The sequence below is a fragment of the Gadus macrocephalus genome, chromosome 8, assembly GCF_031168955.1.
Source record: "Gadus macrocephalus chromosome 8, ASM3116895v1".
NCBI lineage: Eukaryota > Metazoa > Chordata > Actinopteri > Gadiformes > Gadidae > Gadus > Gadus macrocephalus.
Window position 1 is genome coordinate 7,135,915 of NC_082389.1, and position 24,000 is coordinate 7,159,914.

General features: G+C 45.6%; 4 protein-coding genes across 8 annotated transcripts; 2 read left to right on the forward strand and 2 right to left on the reverse strand.

Annotated features, from left to right (window-relative positions):
- Positions 1-469: 469 nt before the first annotated feature.
- Positions 470-4,438, reverse strand: otol1a (otolin 1a). Its single transcript, XM_060058491.1, has 5 exons — positions 2,946-4,438; positions 2,172-2,711; positions 2,069-2,134; positions 1,694-1,765; positions 470-1,565 (listed from the first exon to the last, which is right to left on the reverse strand). The coding sequence occupies exons 2-5, from the start codon at positions 2,677-2,679 to the stop codon at positions 772-774; spliced, it is 1,440 nt and encodes a 479-aa protein (XP_059914474.1). The 5' UTR covers positions 2,680-2,711; positions 2,946-4,438; the 3' UTR covers positions 470-771.
- Positions 4,439-4,590: 152 nt separating this feature from the next.
- On the forward strand, positions 4,591-10,483 carry ppm1la (protein phosphatase, Mg2+/Mn2+ dependent, 1La). 5 transcript variants are annotated; one of them, XM_060058486.1, is made up of 6 exons: positions 4,591-4,846; positions 5,305-5,571; positions 7,728-7,902; positions 8,592-8,753; positions 9,057-9,992; positions 10,025-10,483. In XM_060058486.1, exons 1-5 carry the CDS (start codon positions 4,694-4,696, stop codon positions 9,419-9,421), a joined length of 1,122 nt encoding a protein of 373 aa, XP_059914469.1. In that variant the 5' UTR covers positions 4,591-4,693; the 3' UTR covers positions 9,422-9,992; positions 10,025-10,483. The 5 variants fall into 5 exon arrangements, with proteins under 5 accessions (XP_059914469.1, XP_059914467.1, XP_059914468.1 ...); XM_060058484.1 differs by having other exon boundaries at positions 4,606-4,846; positions 7,728-7,926; XM_060058485.1 differs by having other exon boundaries at positions 4,606-4,846; positions 5,311-5,571; positions 7,728-7,926.
- Positions 10,484-10,620: 137 nt separating this feature from the next.
- arl14 (ADP-ribosylation factor-like 14) lies at positions 10,621-13,554 on the forward strand. The gene has a single exon (XM_060058490.1). The coding sequence runs from the start codon at positions 12,603-12,605 to the stop codon at positions 13,209-13,211; it is 609 nt and encodes a 202-aa protein (XP_059914473.1). The 5' UTR covers positions 10,621-12,602; the 3' UTR covers positions 13,212-13,554.
- Positions 13,555-14,988: 1,434 nt separating this feature from the next.
- On the reverse strand, positions 14,989-19,187 carry LOC132462755 (zona pellucida sperm-binding protein 3-like). Its single transcript, XM_060058483.1, has 8 exons — positions 18,477-19,187; positions 18,196-18,311; positions 17,997-18,100; positions 17,508-17,685; positions 17,193-17,310; positions 16,890-16,975; positions 16,173-16,432; positions 14,989-15,781 (listed from the first exon to the last, which is right to left on the reverse strand). The coding sequence occupies exons 1-8, from the start codon at positions 18,879-18,881 to the stop codon at positions 15,675-15,677; spliced, it is 1,374 nt and encodes a 457-aa protein (XP_059914466.1). The 5' UTR covers positions 18,882-19,187; the 3' UTR covers positions 14,989-15,674.
- Between the last annotated feature and the right edge of the window lie 4,813 nt (positions 19,188-24,000).

The window sequence follows — 24,000 nt, forward strand, 5'->3', positions numbered from 1 at the left end:
CTCCCTCCAACATATAATAGATGTCAGTTTAGCTTATTGTTACACATATAGGCCTACAGTTGAACAATTATAGCAACACCAATTTGAAATGTACTCCCAATAACCCTATTATTTCTGGAAGGGTGTCTAGTAGGCTAGAGAGTACGTTTCTTTATGTTTTATGCTGTTTACTTGAGTATATTTCTTCCTTTCTTTCTATATTTTGTTTCTTTCGTTCATTAAATATAGTTGCAACCCCCTTCAACTACAGTAAACAGTACCAGGTCTAAAATCTCACACTGCGGCTCTTCTATGTAAATCCTGAGCTTCCTGTGCCCTCTAGTGGTACAGAAATGAAAATATCGTTCATCAAATTTCACATAGTCATCGACGATGACTTGATCATTTCTGAGTGGTTTGAATTGAATGCTTGCGGCTACAGAAGTCCCTCTCGTTTTATAAACACAGACGAAGACTTTAAAAATGATGAGTGAAGAGTACCCAATTTTATTGCATTGTTAGAATACAGAATACATTGTTAGCAACAGTTGTTGCGTACAGGGTGTTAAACTCACCCATGTTAAGGGCAGGCGAAGCATTGATTAAGATGAGCCGTGAAAGCAGCGAGCTGGCACATGACTAGCAGTGGCGTTTGACAGCATATAGCATTGATTAAGACTGAACCGAGTGGTGCAAAACGGGCTAAAGAGGGAGCCCCTCTTCTAAAGCAGGGTGGAAGGCAGAGTTCAGACGGTGGGTCGCAGGCCGGGCGGTCGGGCGGAGATCCCCCGGTCAGAGGAGTGCGGCGCCCGGGTAGAGCAGGAAGCCGGAGAAGGTGCTGTCGTCCTCGCTGCTGGAGTACACCCCGTTCCAGTCCCTCAGCGTCTCCAGCCACACCTGGTCGCCGGGGACCAGCTGCAGCAGCACCAGGTTGGAGGCCTGGTCGATGTCCTGGCCATACAGGGAGTCGCGCGTCCGCACCTTCCGCACGCCGTTGACCACCAGGGCGGCCCTGAGGGGCCGGTTCCGCACAGTGAGGTGGTAGGCGAACACGTACAGGCCCGGGTGGGTGGCGTTGAACTTGCTGGCGGACGGGTCCCAGTGACCCTCCTCGTTGTAGAACACCTTGTCGAACTTGACGGGCAGGCCCGGCGGGGGGAAGGACTTGCTGGGGTACAGGCCCACGCTGAAGGCCGAGCGGATCATGGGCGCGTCTTCTCCAGGGGCCCCTTTAGGGCCTCGAACGCCGCGCGCGCCCTTGTTGCCGCGGTCTCCCTTGGGCCCCGGCATGCCTCTCCCCCCGGGGGGACCTAGGTTCCCTCGGTCTCCCTTGGCTCCGGGCTCTCCCTTCTTCCCTGGTAGGCCGTCGGTGCCGTTCAGACCCGGCTCACCCCTCTCGCCAGGGGGTCCGGCTGGGGGCAGAGGGCACTCGCCCTTGTCCCCTTTCAGACCCTTCAACCCTGCGACCCCTGGGGGGCCGGCGGGGCCGTCGATCCCCGGACTGCCCTTGGGTCCAGCCTCTCCTTTGAGACCCGGCTCGCCCCTCAAACCGGGCTCCGCTTTCTCTCCTCTGAGACCCGGGTCACCTGTGGGGAGGAGAGATCTCTTCAGCCGCCCTTTCATTGAGAAAGCTTCAGGCTCTTCTAACCATAAGCAGCCATTGACAGTGCATTATTACTGTGACACCATGGAGCGGGTGCTGCCAGACGCCTACCTTTATCACCCTGTTTTCCCATCAATCCCGGGACCCCGGGAGGTCCGATAGGCCCGGGTAGACCAGCTAGACCTGTGATATGTAGAATTCAGAAGACCCTTTAATGTCATATTGAAAATAAATACATTATAATGTAGTAGTGGCTATGTTCGCCTCCCAGCTGAAAGGTTCTAGGTTCCATCCAACGTCTAACTCCAAGCTTCATCAAAGCGATACTCCTCACCCCGACCGGCTCCTTAACGACATGTGTCTGAAGTCACTGTAAATCGCGTATGAATAAAGTCCTCTACTATACGACTAAAATGCTAAACAATGCATACGTTACATTCCCTCCAAGCAAAAAGCAAGCGAGCCTGCATGTGAAACCGCGCGTACCTGGGTCTCCGTTAAGTCCATTAGCCCCGGGCATCCCCGGCTCACCTGGTGGGAAGACAGAGGAGAGCAAGGCGTTAACGAACAACTAAATGAGCCTTTACACTTTTTCCAATTCTACCCGAAAGGACGTCTCGGCCCTCGTTTGATGTCCCCCGCCCTGGTAAACGCTCTCCTACGTGACGTATATCACCTGGCGGTCCGAGGGATTTCTTGTTGGGGGGGCAGCATTCACAGACGTTGTAGAAGCACTGGCTGAGGTCTATGGTGAAGTTATCGGGGCGGACCCCCGGGGGCACCACCGCGTCCAGAATGAAATCCGTGGGGTAGGCGTCTTCGGAGAAGGTGGTGCTGTCGGTGGGAGACAGGGAGTAGGTGTCCGTCATGGACTCTGTGGTCTCGTCGGTCGCCATGCTGCTGGAGGACATCGGGGGAACGGTGGTGGTCCTCCGGACCCTCCCTCCTCCTCCTCCGGTGCCGGAGCCCGCCCGGGGGGGCTTCTTGGTGTTCTGAGGTTTGGGCGAGCGGGCCGTGGTCCTGGCGCCGGCGGCCTGCAGGGCCAGCAGCACCAGCAGGGCGGCGGACCAGAGGAACGCCGGCTGAAGACGTGCCATGCCTTCGGGTTTACGTGTGTGGTGATGAAGACCTGCCCCGGTAGGAAATAAGAGAGACACGTAACAAAGCAGAAGGGCTGGAATCAACAGACATGTTAACATTACTTAGGAATCAATCGATCGTGTTGATATTTTGAGGAAGGATCTCGGATTGCTCTCGACCAGAAACGTATTTGTTTCCACGATAAGGATAAAGTTGACTCCCATCGCGGAGACAACATTGCCATGATGTCGAGTCCCGAGCAGAATGGTCCGGAGAACCTTACCTTGCTGAGAAGATGACTGGCAGACTCAGTCCATGCTTTGGTGGTTGGTGCTGTGCACGCCTTCCTTTATAGTGCCCGGCTTGTGCTGCGACCGCTTTACTCTCGAGCCAACGAGAACACGAGGGATTAGACAGGGTGGGTGGGTTTGTAGGAACATATTGCATGACTCCTGAGGGACATGGAACTGAAAGTCTTGGGACTGCATACAATACACACACACACACACACACACACACACACACACACACACACACACACACACACACACACACACACACACACACACACACACACACACACACACACACACAAACACACAGACACATACCCACACCCACACACACACACACACACACACACATACCCACACCCACACACACACTCACACACCAACACACACCATGACACACCATGACACACACACACACACACCAACAGACCAACACACACGCAAACTCAAACACCAACACACACACTCAAACACACACACACACACACACACACACACACACACACACACACACACACACACACACACACACACACACACACACACACACACACACACACACACACTCTCACACACACCCACACCCACACACATCCACACACAAGCCAACACACACACACACACACACACACACACACACACACACACACACACACACACACACACACACACACATACACGAACACACACACACAAACATATAATCTGCATGACACCCCATACAGTATAGGTGTTACATTGAACTGTGTTGAGTACCTTGTAGCTACTATGCTAATTGGCGCAGCTTTAAAGAAGAACTGACTCAGGGCAAACCCACCGAGACCAGGATCCATGTCCAAAAACGGGCCATAACAACATTGATCTCACCATTCTCCACCTTGATCTAGGAAGCCCAAAGGCTCCACTCGTAACCCAAACACAGCTCACAGGAACACCGCACCGCTGAACTTCACATGTCCCACAAAGCCGTACGTCTAGGATGTCGACCTCTGACCTTGATCCCTAGGTGGGATCCGATTCAGCCCCCCTATGCGTTGATCACACACGACATTGGATGGGTCAAGACTGCGATTTTGTGGATAATGTTATGAATAGTAATATCAATCACGAGATTTATAAACATTTTGTAAACAAGGTTTGGTTCAATATGGTATGGTGAGACAAAGCTTATTTTTGAAGCTTTGAAAGGTTTATCTAGAGAACTGGGATCGGGGGCAAACAAAGTTCCCATGCTTTAGAGTTGAACCTACAAGCACTAAGCAGTGTAGAAAGCATCTTGTTGATTGGAAACAATGAAATGAAAGATCATGAGTTATAGCCTGCTATCTATAATTATAGTTCTGCTAGCTATCTTTCTACCTATAATAAATAAGCCTGTTAATTATATTAATGACATTAACATCCATGCAGAATGGGCCTCCACTTTATAATAAAACGAATATTGTAGGTTAATATAATTGAAATTTAATTTACATTTCTGTATCTGAGTGTTCATGATTGTATTTTGGAAGCATATTGTATAGTCTTTTAAATTATTGATATGTTTCAAGTATCTAAATGCCCATTTACATTTAATTAAATTACCGACTGATGAACATAATATGTTATGGCAATATTAAGTGAATCGACCATTCTCTTCTGCTATTGGTTCCGATGCGTGACAGTGTATGGGTTCCCTGCAGCTGCGCCCTTCGCCAGCAGCGACACAGACAAACGCTAGTATGGGGGAGTGTGGAAAATGTTACGGTTATGGCAAACGGAGAGAGGGGACAGGAATTATATAGACACGATAACCCGGAGAAGAAACTGGGTCAGCGAAACAACGGGGGACTTCATAATACGTCCAAAAATAGCCTCGATGTCTCCCTTCAAATGTTTATCTAACCTCCAGGTGAGTTTTTCCGCTACAAAGGACCGCGCTTAATGTTTTAGCGAATCCGCATGCAGCTGTTTGCCGGAGATCTTCGCATAGCGTCTTGCTGAGCAGCGGCTCAAATCAATGAGAACGGCCTGGTCCGCCTCTGCCTGGCTTTCATTGCACTGCTGACCGACCATCGGCCGTCTGGGGCGGGTAGACTACGCACTCGATCGGGCCGGATTGCACGTTCACCCGCATCTCTCGTGTCAGACATTTTGACACAAAAAAAATCCCCCCCTTCGATCGGATGGAGTGAATTGCACGTGAAGAAGAGACAGACCGCAGTTTGGTTGCGTGTGATGATAGGAGACACAATGACGTTGTTGTCTCTTCTTGGTCGGATCATGCGTTATTTTCTGCTCAGGCCAGAGACATTGTTCCTGTTGTGTATAAGCCTGGCCTTATGGAGCTATTTCTTCCACACCGACGAGGTGAAGACCATCGTCAAGTCGAGCCGCGACGCTGTGAAGATGGTCAAGGGGAAAGTGGCGGAGATGATGATGAACGACCGGCTGGGCGGCCTAAGTGTGTTGGATGCCGAGTTCTCCAAAACATGGGAGTTCAAGAACAACAACGTGGCGGTGTACTCCATCCAGGGGCGGCGGGATCACATGGAGGACCGCTTCGAGGTGCTCACGGACATCACTAACAAATCCCACCCGTCCATATTTGGGATCTTTGACGGTCACGGTGGAGAGGTGAGTGGAAAGTATGCTACATAGGCCCATATTTGTCATTTAGATGTGCTCAAGACTAACCAAATTTCTCCCAGCAAAACGAATGCGTCGGTTTATTGTCTTTTCCTGCTGCACATGTTTAACTAATAGGTCCATGGTTTAACTCCACATTTTACTATGTGGGCCACACAGGGAAATAATGTGTTGTTATTCTTAAGTAATCGTATTCCTCATATTACCAGGGACGGAAGGAAATGATGTACTGTAGTACCCTATTACACCTCTACCAAATCCTATTTAACTTTCCACATCTTGAACAAGCATTAGTTGTTGTGTACCCTTCCCATTGTTAAGATGCACCTTGTTCTGGGGCTGGCGTTGGGGACTTGGTGGAACACACACACACACACACACACACACACACACACACACACACACACACACACACACACACACACACACACACACACACACACACACACACACACACACACACACACACACACACACACACACACTGCATTGTGTGTGTAGTAGGACACGTGGGTGCGAAGAAGGCTTTTGTCTTCCTTTCTTTCCCTCCCCTAGTTAAGGGTCAGTGAATTCTCATGGCTGTCTATGCACCACGTGTTACAGGCTCCATCTGTCACCCACAACGCCCGCAAGTGGTTCCATCAGTAGTGGAAACGCCCAACCTACCACAGAAACATCTGCTTCCCCTATTTAATCTGGTTAAGCACCTTAGGGCACCTCAGTGTTAATAGTTTTATCGACATCGGGTGTGGGATGTGATTGGGTCTTTTCTGAACCGGGCTGATTCTAAACAAATAGACGACGAGTTATTCAGGTTTGAAATGACTGATTTAGATTTATATTACCTATTACATGTCGGATGTAAGTGCCGTTTGTGTATTGTGATCCTAAATGATAGTAGAACAAACAGGTGTTATACGTGTGTGTGCGCGCGTATGTGTGTGTGTTTGCTTCATGACTGCTTGCTCACAGTCTGCACCCTTTCCCAAATCAAATATTTACCCTCCCAGTGTGAGATCTGCCAGTCCTCCAGAACATGGCACATTGTGTGCCCTTCAAAATAATATCCTTTCTGTCATTGCCTTACAGTGATTCATATTTATAGGACATTATGTTACAACTACTCCTATAACTGCTTATAGGTCCAGCTATACTTTTCGGTTATAATTATTATCTTGTATCCTGTAATTTCCACATATATATTTTTTTAAATGAGGCAATCATTTGTTTTACGAAATAAAATTAAATATAAACCTACAGTTGCAATATATGATCATGTAAAGATGTATTTGGAAATGAATACATGACCATAAGATATTGTGGTATATGAGGTAGGCCTAGGTATTATGTAACATTTAAATTACATAATATACGTTAATGCCTGCCACTGCTGTATCTTGGATAAGGCTTGGAGCCGGTTCTTCATTCCACTGTGGACGGAGGCCCTAAAGTATAAGTCAGTATGCAGAAGTATAAGTGAGGAAGAGGGGTAAGCAATGGGTGGTTCAATAATTCAACTGAACACCTGCTTCAACCTCCATTACAGGCAAAGTCACAGATTAATTTGAACTTCTATTGGGGTCATCTGGAGGCACTTGAGATAAAAAGAGCAGACGCCTTGTAAAGAAGATATCCTCTAACCTCGGGAACCAATGTTGGAACGTCATTTCCCAGTTTGTAGTTTCATTGCAAAACTGGTCGGTTAGAATCTTGCATCTGGCACTGTGTGTCCTGGGTTTACAGGTTAACTGCAACCTTTATAGCACTGCAAACCAGTTGAAGATCCTCATTTTGATAAGGTATAAAATGTTACTGACCAGTCCTTTAACTTTAAATAATAATGCAGGTCCTGCTGATCTAAACCATGGAAACAACCAAGTCCAACCAGAGTGCCATATACCGGAATCTCTTATTATTATAACCTGCAGCTCATTTTAGAATAACTATTTAAATGAAACTACACGTATATACAAACCACTAATTTCTCACCTGGAACTACTGCGTACTCGGCAAAAAAGCATGCCCTTTTTTTCAACCGTGTGCCCCTGGGTCTATCTAGCTCCTTCTCCCCCCCTTGACTGTCTCTCTCCTCCCTTCTCTCTCTATCTCCTCAGGTGCACTAACCTCTATGTTCCCCCCACCAGGCAGCGGCTGACTATGTGAAGGCCCATCTGCCTGAGGCCCTGAGGCAGCAGCTGCAGGCATTTGAGCGCGAGCGGAAAGAGAGCTCACAGTCTTACGCCAGTATCTTGGAACAGCGAATCATGGCAGTCGATCGTGACATGCTGGACAAACTCTCAGCCAATCACGATGAAGCAGGTCAGGAGCCGGGGATGATTGGAGGTGCATACATACTCGGACACGGCGGTGATGACATGGGGGTGTAAGGAGGCCAAATCGCGTCGGTGCTATGCACTGGTGTTTTGTTAGTGATGCGTTTTGGCCAGGGGGGATTTTCTGTGAGATAAAGTTAGCACTTGTAATTCCGTAAAATGTTGTGAGATTGTTTCTGTGACCATAATTTCTACTTCTATTTCTACAGCTCCCATCCGCTCATCTATTTATTTGAGACTAACTGAAAAACTCGAAAAAAGTTTAACATTATGTACCCTATCAAATATGCCGATCTCTGACTCTCATTGGATATACATACACTTTTTAACCGTATTTCTAATTTAGTAAATTCACAATTCTAACTGTAGCTTAATGTTTGATTTATTTGAGTACAGAGTAAAACAAATACTGTGCAAGCATAACATCTGGACATAGCTTGTTTTCATAACCATGTATATATTTGTTACCATTGACACTTTCTCAATTGGCAAAGAATCACATTTCGTTCAATAACACTACAATTACATTTTGTGTTCTTGACGACACAGATCTTCACATTAAAGTCATATGGCGTTCTAGGATGCTTAATGCAATCAACCACTAGGTCATTTCATGCAACACATTTCGCACACACGCACACGCCTTACTTCATCACTCCTTCCCTCTTCCCTCAGGCACCACATGTTTGGTAGCACTGCTATCAGACAGAGAACTAACGGTGGCTAATGTTGGAGATTCGCGTGGTGTTTTGTGTGACAAGGACGGCAACGCCGTTGCTTTGTCACACGACCACAAACCATACCAGCTGAAAGAGCGTAAAAGAATCAAGCGTGCAGGTGAGTTGGTTCATTAAACGGAAGCAATCGAAAGCTATGGGCATCGGGTTGAAGTCCACCTGTCGCCCTCTGCTGGTCTTTATTGGAATTGCATCAATATCTAGACAGCTTACCGTTGTGGGTGACTACAAGGTTATATATTTGTTTTGAATCAATCATTAAGTAATGATACTAGTTTGTTGTATTTTTAATGAAACATCCATTGCTCATGGTATATAACCCCATAATGTTTTCCTGATCAAAAACCATGACGCCTCAGCTGAACAACAAAGTTAACTTCCCCTGTGCTCCTCTCCACCCCAGGGGGCTTCATCAGTTTCAACGGCTCCTGGAGGGTCCAGGGTATCCTGGCCATGTCCCGCTCGCTGGGCGACTACCCGCTGAAGAACCTCAACGTTGTCATCCCCGACCCCGACATCGTGACCTTTGACCTGGACAAGCTGCAGCCCGAGTTCATGATCCTGGCTTCGGACGGCCTCTGGGACGCCTTCAGCAACGAGGAGGCGGTGCGCTTTGTGCGCGAGCGGCTGGACGAGCCGCACTACGGCGCCAAGAGCATCGTCCTGCAGTCCTTCTACCGCGGCTGCCCCGACAACATCACCGTCATGGTGGTGAGGTTCAAGAGTGGCGGCGGCGGCGGCAAGGGCGGGGCTAAGAGCGGCGAGTGAGCCCGCGCTGTGGTTCTGGCTAGCCTTGGCCCACTCCTACCACACCTGGGGCATGGACAACACCACCAGGGGGACAGGATGGGTCGCCGCCACCGGCGCCCTGAATGCTCTGGTATTAAACCCTATTTAAAAAAAAAAATTATAATCTGTGTATAAAAAAAATTGCATCTTGAAGGATCAAATACACTGAATCTCAAAAAGATATCGTCGCACCCGATCCGAGGTGATTTCTCGAAACCAGCACGTGAGACTGATCGATCTACTGTTTACTGGACATTGGGGTACATGTATGCTACCGCTTTACCTTAGAGAACACACACACACACACACACACACACACACACACACACACACACACACACACACACACACACGCTGCACTTTCAAGATTTATTTTCATGTGGAATGACTACTCCTTGCATATCAGCCTACGTAGACGCAATAGAAAGGGGATGTCGTATGTAACGTATGTGTGCCCTGATTTAGACCCAGACTCCCCCCCACGTATGCAGTCGCGATTGGGCTTAACCATCCCACATTAAACGGATGCATGCCGTCCATATCAGGGCATGTCTTCTTGGTCCCTCGATAGTGGAGGAGGAGGAGGTGGTGTGAACGGCTGTGACTTGATGCAGCTGTTATAAAGAGAAAAAAAAACGACACGTGTATAATGCAGCCGTGACGTGAATGTTATCTGCTTGTAATGCCATGCCGCTTAAGAAGCAATACGACGGGGGAAAAAAACACATTCTTTTTTTTTATATGCGATCATATTTGATTGTAATTGATTTACTACTGATATGAATCCTACTTTTTGTTATCAAGTGTTATTTTTGTTTGCATCAGTTGTATTGAGAGAAGTGATAAGCCTATTTTTCTTATTATTCTTTAATAAGCTACCTTAATGCCTTATTTAAATCTTAAAATCCGCCCAACACACAATTTATGAAGATTATGTATGTGAGATCTCAGTATTGAAATCGTAAAATGTTCATTGTGAACGTTTTATTCATCTGCGTGTCAGTCTGCCAATAAATGTTATTTTGCTGGGTTGTTTTGAAATTCAAGTGTGTTGACGTGAACTGACATGCACAGCTGCTGTGTAGAAATACAATATGGAATGCTTTAAAAGTTGAACAGAAGAACCCTAGCCAAACACAATTCATGGAAAAGCACATTATGATCTGATGTGTCAACCCAATTGGTTTATTGTACTGGAAATAATCACTATATAAGGTGGCCTCACACTGAGGGGGGGAACTAGTATGACGTCGTTTGCGTGTTTATGGGAAGCAGGCCAACGCTACAAATAGTTATGTGTGCTGGCTAGCCACTGTGGTGTCACTGTAGACTACTGCAAGGCGACTCACCGTCCAGTAATTTAACTGAACGTCATTTGACATCGGTTTACCGGAAAGCTTGAACCCAGTCCAGAGTATTTAAGAGAGGCAAGAGCCGCAGCTCACAAAACGCAAGAAGCATCCACGTAGGGGGATATACAATAAACCACAATGGGACAACACGGATCGAAGTCATCTATGGAGGAGCGAATGTTGATCCAAAGCCTCGGCTCTATAGACGAGCAGCGGGTTTATTTAAATGAAGATACCCACGATTTCAAGACACACTGCTTATTTTCTTGCACTCTTCAGATGAGGGGTAGGCCTTGGGACATTCAAGATCGGGAGGGCAGAAGAAAGCACTCCCCGTGGCAGCACAGACACTCCACTAACACCAGCGGCCTGGTGTATGTGGTGGATAACCCGACTGGTGGCGTGTGGGTCAAACCAAAGGAGAGATGGAACAGATATTGACATTTGAAGTGAGCCTTTTACTGCAAGGTCTTATTTATTTACTCTCAACGTCGGAGGTACTATGCCTGAAGCAAATGTAAAAGCTGGAAGGATACGAGTAGGTACGAGGATCCACGTGCACGGCGTCGAGGTGTGGACCTCGTCCACCTCGCCTTGGCGGGCTCTAATGGGAAAAGCGCCTGACGATGACCGAGGTGGTCTCTTCCGAGTGGACGGCGAAACGTCTTTTGGGTCTTCCACCGATGAGACTCGAAACGAACGGGACACGAAGGGTTCAAGAAGTGACAAGCTACCACAACGGGCTGTTTGTGCGCTCTGAAAGGAGACGAAAACAAGTTTTTTTTGGTGACCTTTTGTCCCTGTCCTGGCCCTGGGTGATGTGGTTCAGCCCATACAGGACCAACGATCCCAGCGATTATTACATGGATTAATGGAAAGAAATTCAGTTATTTAATAATATTATTCATGCATGCATTTATTTATTTATTTATTGGAGGGCCTAATGGTGAACTCAAACCGCTAGTTCGTCTTCAATAGGCCCACTATTTAAAACGTTTTTTTGATGCTAATACAATATGTCTTTCAATTTATCTAACCTTATGGGTGATTTTTTAATTCAATTTCATTGATTTGATGGTTAAACGTGATGACGTTATGTGTGCAAATTAAATATTGCATTATAGTCCTGGTAATGATCAGTGTTTACCCCATGTCATGGTCTGTCTATGATGCGCCTTATTCATTTATGCAAAACGAGAGCTCCCCCTTGCGGAAAGGAGACGCAATAAGCACTTCGTCATAACAAGCTGGCAACATGGTTTCGATTTAGACATTCTTGTGCTGAAACGGGAATACATGCAGAGGCGTGACAAAAGGCTTCTAATTTTTACGATGATAAATAGCCACTACTAATACATCTAGTCACCTCTAGAAACATGGATTCATATAAAAAAATTCCTCAAAGTTAGATCATAGTGGCGATATAAGAACCAATGTCATTAACTGAATTGTATGTCTGAGCATAGAGCCCCCCCCCCCCCCCCCCCATACACACAGCCCACACACACATTATGCAATAATCCACCTGGGACTTTGCAACCACGATAATGATTGACAGGCCTTTCCGCCATAACAGAGGAGGAGCAGGAAGTTGATCACATATCCCTTCACAATACGATCCTTTGCTTCTGGACATTAATCAGTTATAGGCCCAGAGCAAGGTTTATGGTCTCTGTTTAACAGGCTTATCGAGTAACTATGGGAAACGCACTGAGTAAACAGCGTGAAGTCACACGGAATTACTTCACACGGTCGTCACGGCTATTACCTTGCGGTTCTTCAGATTGACTTTTATTTCGTTATTGACGATGGGACAACGGGTGTCTCAACCGGAGGTGCGTGTTCTCATTCTGGGTCTGGACAATGCGGGCAAATCGAGCCTGCTTTACAAATACAAACAGAACAAGCGCGTCGCCACAGAACCCACCATAGGGTTTAATGTCGAAATGTTGGAGGAGAAAAGAGGCAAGAAAAACATAACGTTGACGGTGTGGGACGTCGGCGGCCAGAGGAACATGCGCCAACACTGGGCGAGTTTCCACCAGGACGCGGCGGCGGTCGTGTTCGTCGTGGACAGCTCCGACCTGGACCGGCTTGCGGAGGCCCGCCGAGAGCTAGAGCACACGCTGAAGAGCGAGCATCTGACCGGCATCCCGGTGGTGGTGCTCGCCAACAAACAAGACGTATCCGGCGCGCAGACTGTCACGGAGTTAACGGAGCGTTTCAACTTCTCGAAGATGTGTTCCGATCGGGATTGGTTCATCCAGCCTTGTTCGGCCGCGACGGGCTTCGGGCTTGAGGAGGGCTTCAGACGCGTGGCTCAGCTGCTCAAGCTGCCCTCGGATCCTGTGAAAATCAAAGAGAATATCAAAGATACGGTGCACTATATCCGCGCAAAGTCCACCCGGCATCGGTAGGCTGACTTGAGGCCTATAGTATGCCAGAGGATCTGTTTTATTTGAACTGCCGATTGGATAAACAATTAAACACAATGAGAGCCCTGAGTAAAATATTTTAAAATCAATTTCTTAATTTAGCTCAAACAACGTGCGTAAAATCCATACGCCGCCATTCAGGCAACGCGCGCCTGAAATGAGGCTTCGCTTTGTTTCTGCAATTTACAGATTGGACCCATTACCCATTTCAAATGTGGTCATTTTCAAAACGGGAAATAATGGAAATTGACACTCATCATACAACACATGACTACAAACTATGGAAGTTGTATTCGCGGGTGCAATAAAGATAAGCACAATGACACGAGTTGTTTCTTCATGTCTATGCGCTCTCCGGCCTCGTACTACCTGGTGTGTGGTCTCCACATGACTCACAATGCTGCTCTCCAGCAGAGACTCCTCATACGTCGGAAGACGTTTGCAAATGCATTCTTCGTAGGTGGGCAACAACGCCGGTGGGGCTGCGTCGGACTCACTACTGCTGCCTGGGGCCACGATTAGCGGCTCCCGCGACACGGTGGGCGTCGGGTGGCCGCTCTGGGACGCGGCAAGATGCTCCGTGTCGTGAATCCGCCTCCTGGTTTTGGAGCAGATCAACCTCTGGATCGAATAGCCCATGGCGAACAGAAGCAACAAAAGAAGAATCCCAGAAAGTTTGCGCGTAATCATGGCGATGTTGTAGTAAGTCGGGTCGACTATTGGCTTGCAACACGTTACGTTACCCTGCCCGGGCGGGCAGCAGATCTGGTCGTCCGAACAAATATCCGGTCCACATCTTCTGATGGAATAAACAGTGTTCAATAATATAAATAAAACTGTCCAAAATGCTGGTATTCGCTGTTGTGTGATCCCCGCCATTATTTTGTAGTAAAAACCAGCCTGTAACGCACAGGCGGTGGTGCCTTTGGTTGGAACGCAGTGATAGGCCTATATTATCTACAGCGGAAAAGAGTGCGAGCATATACGCTCATCAAATATTCATCCATGCGAGACCGCTTACTCAGGCCTCTTAATATCTTGGATACCGAACATAGAGCCATAATCAAGATGCCGGTAAAACGAGGCACCAGTCTCCTGTCCCCCTGGTCCACTCTCCTCTGTGCGTGTGGCCCATTAAGTTCTTAATGGAAGCATTGGTTCCATAATGTCTCTTTCCCACCCAAGCTACATAATTTGAGACAGAAGCAAACAAGCGTCACAGAGCAAAGCTTATGTGTGAAACACAAACAAAAATATACAATAGCCTACTCGTGAGAGGGGTGCGTGAAAAATTTAGTGAAGATGACATAATTAGCAAAACTAAGCCCTCGCTTAATCGAGGTGTAGGTTATGCTTTTACCCAACAACTGCATGCGAAAGCATGATATAAAGCCAAAAGCACAGTCAATTCTGTAGTTTGGCACAATTCTAACCAGTGGTAGAAAAGTATGACTAAATGAGGCAACCGAGAATGAATGAAGCATCATGTATTAGCCAACAAGCATCATAATAACTGACAGTAACATTTTTTCTTTTCTGAATAAGCCTTAATGTTTTTAGCAGCCATTTTGCAGCAACCCACAAAAGACATTCATTCCCGTAAACGGAAGAGTTCCCCCTAATGCCATTCACTCTCATAAACTGATTAGCTCCCTTAAAGTGCCACTTATAGCATCAAAATGAACCCTGGCCACATGACTTGCCTCAATCACATTGCAGAATAAGGGAATCCAAAGAACTTCCGTTTCAACACCAAAGATCAGAATCATATTTTTGTGTATTGTACATCAATTAGGTAAAGCCTACATGATGTTTCAGATAAACAGCAAGGAGCATTCAATGATCATCAGGAGCATGAATACTATGACGATCTACATCCACACTAATCAATCTGGTCCCAGACAACGAGTTCACATTCAAACTTGTCTGGCAAATAAGAATTGCATTGGGTGGGAGCATGACATAACAAATTGCATCTGCCATATAAAAAGATGAATATTGCATGGGATGAGTAGTCAGTAGGAAGAGTAGCTCATCAATCTCACATGACAAAAAAATACTGAACACATCGATCCGTTCAAAGTGCACAAATTCAACCGATTGTCTGCGTGTTGAAAGAAATGGGCATGCACAAAATTATCTGTCAAACTGAACATTTAATAACCAAAACTACTACCGCCGTCTGTGATAAACAGATTATTGGCCAAAGTTAGTCCTTCAAGCGAATTAATAAATAAAATTACTTAAAAACTAAAATAAACATAATTTTAAGATGGTGGTATATGTGGTTGGATTTTGGCCAGTGGAGTTTCATTATTACTTATATCAGTTTGGTTAAATGTTCAGTGAACATGCTTGTGGTTGGTTTATATATTCATCTGCTCCTGGATTTGAAGGCACTGTTGACCTATTTTTCCCCCACTGTCCAGACTGTGCCTTTGCAGGCTATCGAGATGTTATTGGCCGGAGAGAGGCAGCAGAGTGTGCTGGCTTTGTGGGGACGATGGAGGGTAGTACGACCAAGGGCCCAGAGGACGTGGTCTTGGTCCACTCTGGCAAAATAAACATAAAAAGGAGGATGAGGGGAAACACACACACACCAAATGTTTAAAAGGTGACATATCATACCACCAGGTGTGAATGTGTTTACAAGCCGTTTAGAAAATCAGCCTCTTCTGACATCCCAGGTGGGCGTGTTCACCTAGATGAGTGCTGGATAGATCAGTCTACCAGCCTACCCAGTGGACTGTATTAAACATTGCTCATCTGTCCATCCTACAGCTAGATGGACACGCCCACTTGTGATGTCAGAAGAGGCTGACTTTCTTAACGACTTGTAACGGCTTATCGCACACACACACCTCGGGGGTACAATGTGTCATTTAATATTTTAAAATGGTTGAACACTTCAGTATGTTGCTTTGTCGTCTCTACTCAATGTACCCGAGTTGGCTCTCTTCATCAGTGCAGACGGAGAGGACGCCCTCAGACGGCTGGGGGGGCGGAAAAGGAAGTAGTTTGCGGGAGCCTGTTTGGCGTCGGTGCGAGGTTCCTCGGCTTGGCGGGCCGCGGGCAGCCTGACCACAGGTTCCAGGGGTCTCGTCGGCGACAGGGAAGGACTCTGCTCTGCGGAAGCGGCTAGAAACTGCCGGTCGACATCACAGCTGTCGCAGGCCTTGTGGTTCCCATCCACGGACTGCCACCTGAGGAGCATTCGAATGAGGACTTCGTCTGTGTCACATGCAAAATATATATGTGGATATTAATGAAATATACACAAGTGCAAAACACACAGCAACCCAATCAAAAAAAAACCTTGGCTCTCTCCCTCTACATTGCTCTGCCACAGAGAGATGTTGCATTCACGTAGCTGCGATTGACAGACAAGATAGTTATGCTAAACCAATCACGGAAGAGATTGGCCCAATGATCACAAATTAACCGAGAGCGGTCCGTCTGTCTGTCTGTGTCTATATCCCTATCATACAGAGCACAGTCGTGTCGGAACAGAGCCTTTCACTCATAAATAGTTAATGGAGCCTATGGCACTTCCAGCTTATGACAATCAAATCATAGCTCATATATATATAATAACAAAAATGAATTAGACCAATCAATAGGTTCACCACTCGACTAGTTTAAGCTGGGTGAATGTGCAACCTGTTGTGGATGAAGGAGCAGGCCCGGTTCTCAGTGCTGACCGCTGTCGTAGCAGGAACAGCCTTCAGCTGACAACTGATGTAGATCTGTGGGAGACAGTGACAAGTTCCAGCAGAGAGGTGAGGCATTAAAAAGGAGAAGGTCACCGCCCGCCCTCCATTCCGTTTGTCCCTCAAAATTAAAAAACCGGGAGAGAACTCAATGTCGACGGCCGAAGTGTCTACTTTGGTTCCTTCTGCGTATCACGACTCGGTTCGAGCCACTGCATTGGAACAAGAAAACGTGGGGAGGTCAGAGACGGACCAGATTGCTGAATTCCTGGTGGAACATGAACGCGTCCAGCTTGAATCGCAGCTTGTCCTCCTGAACTCGGGGCAGATAGCGGGAGCCAGAGCCGGTCAGGTAGGCGTCAGAAAGGCATCTGGTGGGAGAGCAAAGGAAGAGGACCGTTGGAGTAATAACACCGTACAGGAGTTTCAAAGGACCGCATCACACACAGACACGTGGGAGTGATGCCGTGAAATCGAGAAGGGTGGAGGTGGTAAAGAACAACAACAATAAACGCATTGAGCAATAGCATCGCAAACCGAATCATCGGGGCCCACGCCCGGGCCTCACCCATGGTGTTCTATGAAGTCGTATCGCAAGGCCGCATCTGCGTCTGGGGTCACCGTGGCGACACAGTGCTCGACATAAATCCGCAGGGGCATGTGGTCGCTGAGGATAACGGACGCCTCCACATGAACGGGGTCACCCAGGAAGTACGTCAGGGATCCCCTCTCAAGCTTCCAATCGTCTGAAATGGAAACCACATCATTAGGTCATCATGCGTAGTCATATTGTGGACCGCATCAAAACTCAAGGCCCAGTTGTAGAACTGAAGAGGGATTTGGGTAATAATTCAACCAGTATCATTTAATTTAAATTGAATTGTGTTGTCATTAAATCCACCTTGTGTGATATAGTTTACCAGACCACAAATGTGCTAGTAATGTTATGAATCTCCTCTAGATTTAGTTTTCTTCAAAGGATGGGAGCGTGAAAGAATAAAGAAAAAGAAAATGTTAACAAAATCGACACTCAAACCAAGACGGAGTGGTAGAATACCAGTCATAAGTGTCAGCTTGAACTCCATTTGGTCCTCAGCTGTTGCTGCAGAGCCAAACGGAATCCAGCTGGGATGCACCGCCGAACCATCCACAGAATACCTCCTGAAAGGTCACAAAGTAGTGGGCGTGGCCATTTGTCATGCGGCAACGTCGTTAACATTCTGCGATTAGCCGGATCCATTTGGGATACGACTCACTTATTATAGTGGCATTCCACAGGGATGGTCACCCCTTCCAGGCGAAGCAACCCGTCCACAGAGGCTTCAGGAGAGTAGATCAATAGGTTGGAATAGATTAGAGAGTCATCCGTGGACTGGCGGAGAAGAAAATCGTTAGGACGATTTGGAAGACGTGGATTATAATTTACCATTCATTTTTAAAATCGTTCATGATTAAATAATAATGAACTTGAGCTCAGTTTTCTGACTACTGGAAACTCCTGAGAAATAAATAGGCTAAGCCTACTTCCATCACTTACCGACAGCTTCATGCCGCATTCCATCAGGTTGAAATGGATGGTGAGCTCTGCCTCTGCGGATGGAAATGCTGTGCAATCATTGGAGCCCAAGTGTAAGTGCTGGGCTTCTAGGAAGAGGCCCGTGTTAAAGAGATCAGCCCGCACCACCACCTCCATGGAGTCGGCGTGGCACTTCACGGCGATCCCGTGATAGACGGAAGAAGGGCGCGTCACCGTTTCTGTTTTAGGTGGCGCAACTGGGGTTGGTCTCCATTTTGGCGGGATTTTATTTAATTCAAAGCGTCTCGGAAGCGGAGAGCTTTGCTTACTAGAGCCGTATCGCATAGCAAACTGGCTTTCCGTGAGTGCAGAAATAAGAAGGGATAGGCCTACGAGCCACGATAGAGAATTAAGCTGAAAGTCCATGCCTGTCCAAGTTGCAAATCTAACGTTGGAGGACGCGTTGTGTGACCGACCTGGTGAAGTTAAACAACACACGTGAATCAAATGAGTGGATTTCCGGTAGGCCCAACACGGTCCAATCAGCACGCCACACACCACATACTGCCACCTGCGACTTAAAGAGTGATTAGCAGCGCCAGTGGTGGCTGCTGGTGATTAAATTGTGGGTGGGGCGCAGTCAGGGACGGAGGGTCTGGGGGTCCTCCCCCTAACAATTTTGATTTGGTAGGTGTGATTTCCTGTATTCTGGGGCATTTTGGGGATGGCCGCTACCAAAAAATGAGTGATTCATAGCCTACATCGTGATTTGCAGATCCTGGACAAGCTTACACTGCATGACCTACTTTATGGCATTCCACCAACCATAGCTATTTGTCCTATGGGTGTTATTCTGATATTGAGGCAAATCATGATCACTGTCCTATAGGGCTGCTCACAACAAAGCTAATGGGGAAAGAAAATCATATATTTTTGGTAGGCCTACATACACATTTAAGAGAAAATATGAAAAGACATTGAATGAGTGTGTGTGTGTGTGTGTGTGTGTGTGTGTGTGTGTGTGTGTGTGTGTGTGTGTGTGTGTGTGTGTGTGTGTGTGTGTGTGTGTGTGTGTGTGTGTGTGTGTGTGTGTGTGTGTGTGTGTGTGTGAGAGAGAGAGAGAGAGAGAGAGAGAGAGAGAGAGAGAGAGAGAGAGAGAGAGAGGGACATCAAACTCATAGAGCACAGAGACAAGCACACTTTGTTTGCCTACACATTTTTGTTTGAGGAGTGAATTTGCACCAATTGAGTCAACGGTCTCTCGTCAGTCCAAGTATTGTGTGTTATGGAAAGATCAGCTCAACGGGAGCATTAGTGCCATGCAGACACACGGCAAACTGACGAATTAGACACATATTTTTGTACAGAATCTCTCTGCTTCTGAAATGCGCGAACATCTCCGCCCAGCGCTCTTCCGCTGGTTTTCCATAAGCATTCCACTGTGCGACCACCCCTGTTGCGTATCTCACACATTGTTGAAATCATATGCTGGATGCTTTAATATGTTTTCTATGTGATTTTTAGTGAGATCGGGCTATAATAAGACCACTTTGGCTATGTAATCAAGGACAAAAGTTGACATTGGACTCGGGACACGCAACTCAAAATCGGGACTGTCCCGGTAAAACCGGGACGTCTGGTCTCCTACCTAAGTCCACTCTTAACTTAAGTGAAAATAAAGTGATGTTTCCCCATCATAATGTCAACCCGAAAGTGTGGGTGGTAGGCTACCAACGCTCATTGGTCCTAACTAACGGTCCCGCCCTTTCTCTCCCAAGTTTAGTGTGTCTCCCTGCCAAAAGAGGGAGACACACTTGCACGTACCCTTGACACTGCTTCATTTTTTTCAATGTGATAGGCTATAAATAAACACTTCGTTCGTCTCCCCTAACGTCTGTTTCGACATGCTCTAGATTTGTGCAACCTAAAGTGGCCAACATGTAGATCTATTGTGTTCTATCTGGGCCAGGTCCTATGGAAGTATATATGTAGCAAAAATTCAAATGGCAATGCAATTTGCAATTTGCAATTCAATATGTCATTACATTATGCAATTGACAATTCATTATGCAATTTTATAATGTCATTTGTAAATACGTTATTCAAAGTGTATTTTAATATGCAAAGTGACAATGCAATCCTCAATTAAATTTGCAAAAGTTATAACAATAAAAATAGAATAACATTTTGTCAAATTCTTTGAGATCCTTTATTCAAATTGAAAAGCTATAGCGTCCCCGTGATTGCAATCCACTTCGCCACGCTCCGTGTGTTGCGATATTCAAATGACATTTCAATCCGCAAAACGAACGCTTGGCAAAAGATTTGGCAAAACGGAATCCAAAACGTTTTCCAAAACGGAATCCAAAACGTTTTCCAAAAAGTCAATATGCAAAGTGGCAAACGTATCAGCCAATCAGCGTATGGGCGGGAATTACGTCACTTCCTATTGCATCGATGATCTCCACCATGATCTCCACGGAGGGTCTCTGTTTACCACACTGGCGTCAAAACGTACCAGTGAGGATAAGTCGTCTCTCCTATCTCCCAGAACACGCCCTCTATCAACTGCATCTGTGTCTTCAACACGATTGTTCTCCACATCATCGGCCAAACTTCGGAGCGTATCAATAATCTCCTCCATTGGTGACCATTGACCTGACACATACGAACGTTGTTTTTTAAAAAAATACATTTTATTGACAATTAGCAATACAACAACAGCCAGGGGGTACAGAAATGGCAGACATACAAAATACAGACACAAAAATACAAAATGCAGCATTAAATTAAATAAAAATATTATAAAGAGCACACACACTAAGTGTTTTAATAGCTGTCCCATTCCTATTGCCTGGTTTCATTCTCAAACACAACAAAATGCGGTTTCTGATTTATGAATATGCCATTTAGCTAATAAAATAATAAGGTTTATAATAAAATATTGGTTTGCTTGACTAGAGGTGTAATTGAAGAAACCAAACAACACATGTTCAATACAACAAACAATCCATGTTCAATTCAACAAACAATTCATGTTCAATACAAAAACAATACATGTTCAATACAAGACACATACGAACGTGTACAAGGAAATTACGAGCAAGTGACGTAGTTCCCGCCCAGACGCTGATTAGCTTATAAGTTTGCCACTTTGCATATTTACTTTTTGGAAAACGTTTTGGATTCCGTTTTGCCAAATCTTTTGCAAAGCGTTCGTTTTGCGGATTGAAATGTCATTTGAATATCGCAACACACGGAGCGTGGCGAAGTGGATTGCAATCACGGGGACGCTATAGCTTTTCAATTTGAATAAAGGAACTCAAAGAATTTGACAAAATGTTATTCTATTTGTATTGTTATAACTTTTGCAAATTTAATTGAGGATTGCATTGTCACTTAGCATATTAAAATACACTTTGAATAACGTATTTACAAATGACATTATAAAATTGCATAATGAATTGTCAATTGCATAATGTAATTGCAAATTGCATTGCCATTTGAATTTTGCTACATATATGCTTCCATAAGGTCCCCCCTCAAAAAAACATTTGAATCTCAAGGGACTTCCTGGGTAAATAAAGGTTATGAATCAGTGAATAAATAAATATGTTCAACCAGAACTTTTGAAAAACCACCAGGAGGAAGTACGCGTCAACTTTTTGTTCCAAAAAGCCTGTTGAATAAAAATAACGTCTTGTGCCCGGGCAGTGGCGGTTCTAGGGGCGGGGCCACAGGGGGCATGGCCTCTGCTGAAATCCGATTGGCCCCTGACGTGCTCCTGTACCGTGAATCATTGACGAGAAGAACTGCTGGAGAATTCAACGATCACAGATGCAATTCTGAACGTTACCAGAGCCTGACATTCTCGGACGTAATGCTAGGCAGGAGAAAGAATCCATAAACTGCTAAACTTGCAAGTCACTAAACTTAGCTTACCATAAGCTTACCACTTACCATAGCTATTTGTCCTATGGGTGTTATTCTGATATTGAGGCAAATCATGATCACTGTCCTATAGGGCTGCTCACAACAAAGCTAATGGGGAAAGAAAATCATATATTTTTGGTAGGCCTACATACACATTTAAGAGAAAATATGAAAAGACATTGAATGAGTGTTGTGTGTGTGTGTGTGTGTGTGTGTGTGTGTGTGTGTGTGTGTGTGTGTGTGTGTGTGTGTGTGTGTGTGTGTGTGTGTGTGTGTGTGTGTGTGTGTGTGTGTGCGCGTGTGTGTGCACATGTGGGCAGGTGTGTCCTCGCGAAAGCTAGTGTGTTTGTATGTGTGTGCAAGCATGTCTTTGTGTGTGTGTGTGTGTGTGTGTGTGTGTGTGTGTGTGTGTGTGTGTGTGTTAGTGTGTGTGTGCGTGTGTGTGTTTGTGTGTGTTTGTGTGTGTGTGTGTGTGTGTGTGTGTGTGTGTGTGTGTGTGTGTGTGTGTGTGTGTGTGTGTGTGTGTGTGTGTGTGTGTGTGTGTGGGAGTGTGTCCTAAAGTGAATCCTGACGGGCCAGGAGTCTGATTTATAATCGTTGCGTATGCACCAAACGGGGCTGAAAGTGGCGTAGGCCTACGTGACTTTCCACGCCAAGGTTTTGATCTAAAAAAAACTAACTTGACGGGAGGTCAAGTTAGTGGAAAAGGAGAATTGGCGACACAGACGGTGTGGTGGTGAACTGAAGTCAGACAGAAGTAATATAGAGTGAGAAGAACGATTATGTTTTATCATCGTATCATGCGTTAAATCTATGTTATCAATTATAACTCCAGAAACATCTCCTTAGAATCGAGGAAGAAATTCAAAATCAAGATTCTCGAGGGCTATATAATATTTAATCCCGTCACTCCATACTGTCCACTGTACGGCGCGACTGCATGGAATAAAGCATCTGTCCAACATGTGTCAATGACATAATATTTTTATGTGACACTGTAAACACATAGGCCTAATCAAATGTCAATTAAAACCCAAGTGTGGAAAACCAAGCCACTTAGCCTACTCCTCATCACAATCGTTATATTATTGTCCGTTGATATTGTCGCTAATCAGTTAATTTGCATGTTATTAACGTTTTAATAACATGCAATAACATCACAATGACTCTTTACCTGTTATATTAAGGTAAATTAAGCCAAAAAAGTTGCATAGTTCCCCTTTAATGGCCCCTGTTTCCGAAAAATCCTGGGACCGCCACTGTTCCTGGGGCCCTTCTCACGTGACCATTCGTTTGAAGTTTGTTTCTCTACTAATGCCACACTTGGTGCATAAAAAAACACATTTCAAATAAAACAATTGATGTAGTTCATGCAGGAAAGTATTTATTTTTACAAGTTCACGAATGAATCGATTATAAATAAATCATAAATAAATATTTCACAAAAATATTGAATAACTTAGACGACAATAAATAGAAAACCTTAAAACATAATCTTGAGTCAAACGAGTTAATAAATTAGGAAACATAAATAAATACACGTTTCAAACAGTTTAAACATTATTTGTGTCTTAAATAAATTAGGCAATGTTTAATCCCTAGTTATCCTGGA